The 7500-nt window shown below is 54.3% G+C and overlaps 3 protein-coding genes across 3 annotated transcripts in view; 2 read left to right on the top strand and 1 right to left on the bottom strand.

Moving 5' to 3' along the window:
• PTSG_09624 (uncharacterized protein) overlaps positions 1-305 on the top strand; it is a 3403-nt gene extending 3098 nt beyond the window's left edge. The window contains exon 10 of the mRNA XM_004989994.1: positions 1-305. This exon is cut by the window's left edge and continues 116 nt beyond it. Coding sequence (XP_004990051.1) covers positions 1-22 — 22 coding nt within the window. The 3' untranslated portion in view covers positions 23-305.
• Positions 258-1479, bottom strand: PTSG_09623 (polymerase). The gene is made up of 2 exons (XM_004989993.1): positions 757-1479; positions 258-611 (listed from the first exon to the last, which is right to left on the bottom strand). The coding sequence occupies exons 1-2, from the start codon at positions 1308-1310 to the stop codon at positions 590-592; spliced, it is 576 nt and encodes a 191-aa protein (XP_004990050.1). The 5' UTR covers positions 1311-1479; the 3' UTR covers positions 258-589.
• Positions 1480-1517: 38 nt separating this feature from the next.
• Positions 1518-7500, top strand: part of PTSG_09622 (uncharacterized protein) — a gene marked incomplete at its 3' end in the record, with an annotated part of 8750 nt that continues 2767 nt past the window's right edge. Inside the window, exons 1-11 of the mRNA XM_004989992.1 lie at positions 1518-1833; positions 2142-2244; positions 2594-2710; positions 2878-3041; positions 3242-3442; positions 3801-3939; positions 4225-4349; positions 4501-5511; positions 5834-6336; positions 6623-6776; positions 7139-7189. Of these exons, the coding sequence (XP_004990049.1) occupies positions 1651-1833; positions 2142-2244; positions 2594-2710; positions 2878-3041; positions 3242-3442; positions 3801-3939; positions 4225-4349; positions 4501-5511; positions 5834-6336; positions 6623-6776; positions 7139-7189 (2751 nt within the window). The 5' untranslated portion in view covers positions 1518-1650. The remainder of the gene's footprint in view (positions 1834-2141; positions 2245-2593; positions 2711-2877; positions 3042-3241; positions 3443-3800; positions 3940-4224; positions 4350-4500; positions 5512-5833; positions 6337-6622; positions 6777-7138; positions 7190-7500) is intronic.

Here is a 7500-nt window from a genome sequence, read left to right as displayed (position 1 = left end):
CCTTCTCGCCCAACGTGCGTGAGAAGACAAGAGTCAAGGAGACCTCTCTCTTCACACGCATGATTACTCTTGGTCTTCTCTCCCCATCACACACACACGCACACGCACACACACACACACACACACATACACGAACTGCTCCTTGTTCTTCTTCTTCTTCGCCTTACTCCTCCTGGTATGCCCAGTTTGGTTTGCTTCCGCAAGTCCCCCCTTCCCCCCTTCCCTTCCACTTCTTGCTGTCCTTTTCCGCAGTCATGTACACACCGTTGATTATAATTGCAGTTACAAACCAGAACCCCGAGGGCAAATCATCCAAAAGAAAGCAGGCAACAACATGGAAGCAAGCAACACCACAGTCGCAGGCAACACGGTGCACAAGCCATGACAAACGCAAATGACGCGGTTGAAGAGTTGCGAAAGGTCTCACAAAACACAAACATACAACCCACAAGCACAAGCACAAGCACACACACACATACACACACAGACAAACACACAGACAAACACACACACAGAGACAAACACACACACGCACACATACCACATACCACGCACGCACACTGTCCCTCTCTTTGTGGTGGCTCATCGCTCAGACGTCCTTGTACCAGAGCCTGTGAGCAAACAAAGCACAGGCGCAAACCAACCAACAGCGCATGCGTGAGACGTCGCGAATGTATCACAGCAGAAAGCCAAGCCACACACACACACACACGCAACGCACACGCAACGCACACGCAACGCACACACATCACGCACGATTGTTGGTAGTCGTCGTTGCCCGGGTGTTGTTCCAGGATCTGCTTAATCTTCAAGGGCGGGTTGAGCCCAAAGGCTTGTGCACGCTTCCACCGCTCCATGCGCGTGATGCCGACGCAAGGCCCAAACTCCGAGTTGAGATCGAAATCACGCAGCACCGTCAGGTGCTGTTCCAGCTGCAACGTGGGCTTGGCCACAGAGCGCCGCACCTTACCTTGCTGCCCAGCAGCTCCCGTTGGTGGCGACGTTTTGGCTTTCAGGTGCTGTGCCTTGCGCAGACCATAGCTGCTGCTGCTGCTGCTGCTTTGGTTCTTGTGTCCGCCAGCAATCACCTTGGCTTTGCCGTACATGGACGTTGTCTTGCCTTGGTGGAACGCAGCTTGCTTTGCGCGCTGGTGGTTCCTCGCAAACGCGTCCAACGAACCCGCCGGCGATGATGACGACGCCGCAGAAGCCGAAGGAGAAGATGACAACGACGAAGAAGAAGGGCGAGCAGCGCTGGCCTTTCGGCCCTCCGCGCCCCTCTCACTCTTGTACTGCTCAAACAAACTCATCGCTGGCGTTGTTGTTGGCACTCGCGTCGACTGTGTTGTGTGTGTGTGTGGTATGGCTTCTTGCTTGCTTCACCTCTCGCTTGCTTGCTTGTTGCTTTTGTTTGTGCGGCAAGTCTCAGCTGCTTCACAACTTGTCCAAACACGTCTGTGACTGAAGCCTTGCCGCGCAAATTTTCAAACGAGAGGAGTTTTTGCCTGACCAAATTCCTACTCTTTGTGGTGTCGCCATTTGATTGAGGCGCGAGCGAGCGGACGACAGAAACGGAAACGCCTCCACCTCCCACAACTGCCCTCGTCTTCCCACACACACCTTTCCACCACCTCTTCGCGAGCCTGTGCGATGGTGCGGGCGTTCAAGTCGGCAATGGCGATGCTGCTGGCGGTGGGCTTGGTGTGCCTGCTGCTGGGATCCCCCGTGGCACATGCACAACAGACGCTGGCGCGCCGAGTCTCAACCACAATTGTTGGCTTTGGGTCCCTCACCATCTCCCAGTCATCGTCATCCGACCCAGCTACAGTCACGGTGAGTTCGCCACCGAGGGAGGATCGAGGGGCAAACAGAGCGCGGCAGGCTGCATGTCGATGCGAGAGAAGCGGCAACCCTGTTGCGTCGCGGGCGCCCACCTCTTGTTTGGTCGCCTTTGATTCGACTGTATGCAGCACGAAATCATCCCCCTCGTTATTTGTGTCGCACATCTGTTTATTTGTATGCATGCCACCGTCTGCATGTCTGGATGTGTGTGTGTGTGTCTGTATGTGTGTGTGTGTGTGTGTTTTCCCCTCACCCTTCTCGGGGGCTCTCTTGTTTGCTTGTATATGTTGGGTCAATAGGTCAACATCACCAACAGCGCCGTGGACAACTTTGGCATCTATCAATTCCAGAGCGCAAGCTGCGCCAACATCGGCAGCATCTTCAACCCAACTGCAATCTCAGGTGTGTGTGTGTGTATGTGTGTATGTGTGTATGTATTTGTGTGTTTGTATATGTATGACTGTGTGCGTATGTTTGTACCCTTGTGTGCATTTGCGCGTTGCACAGCTTCGCCGATGGCACATGGACTTAGGCGGACACAGCTGCGTCACCCTTGCTTTACCGCTTGGGTTTTGTTCCAGTCATCATGGTCGATCTGGCGCCTGTTACTCCCCCTCACACTCACTCACTCACTCACTCACACTCACTCACTCACTCACTCTCTCACTCACTCACTCACTCACTCACCCACTCACCCACTCACCCGCACACTTTGCCTCTTGTACTGTTCCTCTGTTGCGTGTTCCATCAGGGTGCACGGCAAGCTCGTGCCCCGTGGGGCAGTTGTCGGACCGGTATGCGGAGTTCAACACCTCCATCACCGTCGTTGACCAGGACTTGACCTTGTTCGGCACTCACACCGTCAACGGTATGCACCCTCCGTCCCTTTCCCCTTGCTATTTATCTCCTGCTCACACTCGCACACACGCACATGTTCACAAAACACTCACCTCACATGTGCTCACCACACAATCACCTTACCTCATCACACACACATCACACTCACACACACACACATCACACACACACACACAGGCCGTAGCTTTGTGGTTCGCAACGGCACGACGGTGCTTGGCTGCGCCAACATTGGGCCACAGCCGCAGTGCTCTCCAACAGAGTATCGCGTTGCTGCGCAGACGGCGACAGCTGCCGTCTCATGCGCCTCGTACACGTTCTGTAACCGCCTCGTCGAATATGAGGTAACATTACACATGCACGCGTGTGTGCGTGTCTATGTCTACGTTTGTGTCTGTGTTTGCGTTTGCGTCTGTGTCTGCGTTGCGCGCACGCGTGTGTGTGCCTGCATCTGCGCTTTCACCCCTTGCTTCCTCTCACGCTAGCCCGCCCTTCCCGCGTCTCAACCACCACCACCACCACCGCCGCCACCGCCGCCATGCAGACTGTTGCTGCGACGCCAACAACCGACCGCGCGTGCCAGAAGTTCCAGACGAGCGATGCCGCTGCTGTCATCATTCAGGGCGTGTCCAAGACGGCATTCTTCGATGTGGAGCGCGAAGCACGTGCATCCATTGAAGAAGTCTTAGAAGCGAACACCAACCAGAACCTCTCTGTTGCCATCCTCCGTCGCTTGTTTGCAAACGTGAGTCAATGATTGCACGTAAGGGTTGGTGTTGTTATTTGTTTTTGTTTTTTTATTTGTTTGGTGTGTGTGTGTGTGTGTGTGGGTTGGGGGGGGGGAGGGTGTAGTGACGGTTCTTGTTGCCTGTTGCGGATGTGCATGTGCATGTGCATGATGAGCAGAATCATTCACACACATTGCGTGGGACAAGTTGCATGTCACTTACCACTCCACAACAACAACAACAACAACAACAACAACAACAACAACAACAACAACAACAACAACAACAACAACAACAACAACAACAACAACAACAACAACAACAACAACAACAACAACGTCACGTACTAACTCCTATCCGTGTGAATGCGTGTAGGGCACGAGCACGAGCACGCCCAGCGCGGATGTTGTGCTTGAGATTTGGATTGCTGCCGTTGACACGGACACTCGCACCCCACTCACGCGCGCGGCAGTCACAAGCGCGCTCACAGACCTCGAGGGACAAACAGCAGCGTGTACGTTGTTGCTGGCGGTGGTGATGGTGTTGTTGTTGATGGTGTTGTTCTTGTCGTGTCACCCCTGTTCTTTGGCCCCTGCTGTTGAATGGGAACTGAAGAGTAACTGCACCTCCACACACACACACACACACACACACACACACACACACACACACACACACACACACACACACACACACACACACACACACACACACACACACACACACACACACACACACACACACACACACACACACACACGCGCGCGCGCGCGCGCGCGCGTATGCGCGTGTGTGGCAGCTTGCCAGACGACGGTGCAGGTTGCGTGCGCGTGCAACACCAGTGCGGTTGTGCCGAATGCAACTGTTGGTGTTGACGGCTGTTTCTCCTTCAACAGCGGATCGTACTGCGTTCCACAAGATCAGGTACTCATGTGTGTTTGTTTGTTTGTTTGTTTGTGTGCTTGATATTGAACTTGTTACTCACTTTCATTCCCCCCCCCACACACACACGCACGCACACACTCACACACACACACACACACTCTCTCTCTCTCTCTCGCCCCTGCCCCTTCAGCAAAACTGCCCCAACTCGTTTCCGGCCACAACCGTTGATCTGAACACATTCAAGAACACGGGCCTCCGCTTCCGCAACTGTCCGACGACACACACAGCGACCAACTGCCTGGAGCAGCTCATGGCTGCTGCAGTGGTGGGCGTTGCTGCCCCAACAGAGGTGACGGTGGATGACATCAGCATCCCAAACGTACGCACCCCGCCAGAGATACCAGAGAACCTGACGCTGAGCCAGCAGGGTGTGAACGCCCTTCGTGACGGGGCGCGCTGGTGGCGCAACCTCATCCAGCCAACCACGCTCCCGTACAACGACATCAACTACCAGATTCAGTACTACCGCAGCAACAGCGAGTTTGACATGTCGCGTGCGCAGACGGACGGCATCGCATACGGCCTCCCCTTTGCCATTATGGCCGGTGTCAGCCTGGTCCTGTTTGTGTTTTTGCCAATTGTGATGGCCATCATGGCGTGCTGCCGCTGCTGCTCCTGCTGCCTGTGCCACGAGTGCTGCGGCGGAAAATTGGACCAGCAGGACCCCTCGCGTTCTAAATGCATTCTGCTCACGGTCCTCACTGCCAGCCTGTGCGTGTGCCTCATCACGTTTGCCGCCCTCGTGGTGGCCGCGGACGCGCAAATGACCGCTGGCGTGGATGACGTGGAGGCGGCGGCGGTGAGCGGACTCGACAACATGAATCTCTTCAAGGACAACACGCTGGACCAGGCTGAGGACGTGCCTGGCGTGCTGTTCCCCGTGGTGCTGGACGGCGTGTTTGGCCTTCTCGACACCCTCAACGCAGGTATTGCGTTTGGTGTTGTGGATGTCGTTGGCGAGGTGTCTGACACGCTGCTCACGCTGGTGCGGAGCCTTGCCGATGAGGTGGACACAAACTACGAGCGCATGCTTGACGTGCAAGCGCTGAGTCCCAACATTAGCGCCAAGTTGAGCGAGCTCGAGACAGCCCTGCAGGACCTCGACACTGCACACGAGGCAACCCGCACAGCATGCTACGCGGTACATGGCACAGTGTGTGTGTGTGTGTGTGTGTGTGTGTGTGTGTGTGTGTGCCTTGTGCGCGTGTGAGTTTGTTTGCTTTGCACACTGCTATGCATTTTCACCTTGCTTTGCACTCTCACGTGATTATTCTATTGCGCGGTCAACGCATCTCACACACAACACAACACAACGCAACACAACACGACACAATACACCATACACACCACACCACATAACACGACACGACACAACACAACACATAACACGACACGACACGACACAACACAACACAACACATAACACGACACGACACAACACAACTGCGTGCTCTGTCGAGCAGAAAATGGACGCTGGGGTTGACGTCATTTGTGATTCGTTCCTCCCGGGAATCCCAACGGACGTTCCGTCCTTCACGCTGGATGACGTGATCACGCCCATCATCGATGGTCTACAGATGATTCGTGACTCGGACCTGCGGGGCCTGGCCGACGAGGCCGAGGCAGTGCTCAACGACATTCCATATGAGGTGCAGGACCAGATTGACATGGTGACCTCGCAGATCACCACAGAGGCAGCCAACGTGCAGGCCGACCTCGACAGTGAGATTGCGAACATTCGCCAGCAGGCGGACGATTTCACCAGCAATGACTTCAACATTGCGCAAAAGAAGGCGGACATTGCATCCACCTTCCAGAGCGCAGAGCCGTACGAGGAGTACAGGGCCATGGCGTCCAAGGCCATTGCTGGCGTCTTCATTGGCCTTGGCGCTCTCATCTTGATTGCAACCGTCGCTGGCGCGTGCTCGTACGACAGTGACCTCGACCCGACACAGCGCTCGTCTTGGTTCGTGTGCGAGTGCACATGTGTGTGTGTGTGTCGTGTGTCTCAGTGTGTGTGTGTGTGTGTGTGTGTGTGTGTGTGTGCGGTGTGTTTCTGCGTGTGTGCGGTGTGTTTCTGCATGTGTGCGGTGTGTTTCTGCGTGTGTATGTGTGTACATGTTGTGTTGAGCTTGCCACGTTGTAGACTGTGCATGCTACCTGAATCCTGTCGCTTCTGCCCCTCACAGTGCACATCATACACATGTGCACATCCCCCTGTTCGCCGGCTGGTTGTGACTGCACCGCTACAGCTCGGATGCGTGCGGTCGCGTGATTCTTGGATCTGTCGGTCTGCTGGTCATCTTCAGCACGATCATTCATCTCATCGTTGCCATCCTCTTCATCATGGCTGCCGTCACGGGCAAGACCTGCGACAGCTTTGACAACGATGAAGTCATTCGCATGGTGCGCACTTGATTGTTGTTGAAGGTTGTTGTTGTTGTTTAAGTTGTTGTTGTTGTTGTTGTTGTTTAAGTTGTTGTTGTTGTTGTTTAAGTTGTTGTTGTTGTTGTTGTTGTTGTTGTTGTTGTTGTTTAAGTTGTTGTTGTTGTTGTTGTTGTTGTTGTTGTTGTTGTTGTTGTTGTTGCTGCTGCTGCTGCTGTTGCTCTTGTTGTTGCTCTTGTTGTTGACGTTGACGTGGTGTCTGGCGCCGTTTCTTGACATTGACATTCTCTTGCGCTTCGAGATGTGCAGCTGGCATGTCATTCTCGCCGTCTCATTCACACACACGCTTACATTTCTGTTGCCCATGTGTGTCGATGTGTCAGGTTGCGGACCAGCCCGCGAATTGGGACAACAAGTACCTCATTCCATCCATGGTGCGTTTGCATATGGAGGCATATTTTGTGCTCCCCTCGTGTCTGTATGTGTGCTGTGTGTGTGTGCTGTGTGTGTGTGTGTGTGTGTGTGTGTGTGTGTGTGTGTGTGTGTGTGCGCGCGAGGCACCTGCCCCAAAGATTCTTTCTTTTTTTCCCCTCCCCACCAATGATGGTGCAGCATTCCCTCCCTCCCACCCACCCAAACAAAAAACCAACCAACAAACAAATGGGCTTTTTACTCACACAAAAATTTTTGTTCCCTGGGAACGGCCCCTCCCCCCCCTCCTATCCCCCAAAGAAAAAAAAAAAAA

The sequence above is a fragment of the Salpingoeca rosetta genome (genome assembly GCF_000188695.1).
Source record: "Salpingoeca rosetta unplaced genomic scaffold supercont1.26, whole genome shotgun sequence".
NCBI classification, from domain to species: Eukaryota; class Choanoflagellata; order Craspedida; family Salpingoecidae; genus Salpingoeca; species Salpingoeca rosetta.
Note: the sequence above shows the minus strand (reverse complement) of the source record. Positions and strands in the feature narration are given on the sequence as shown.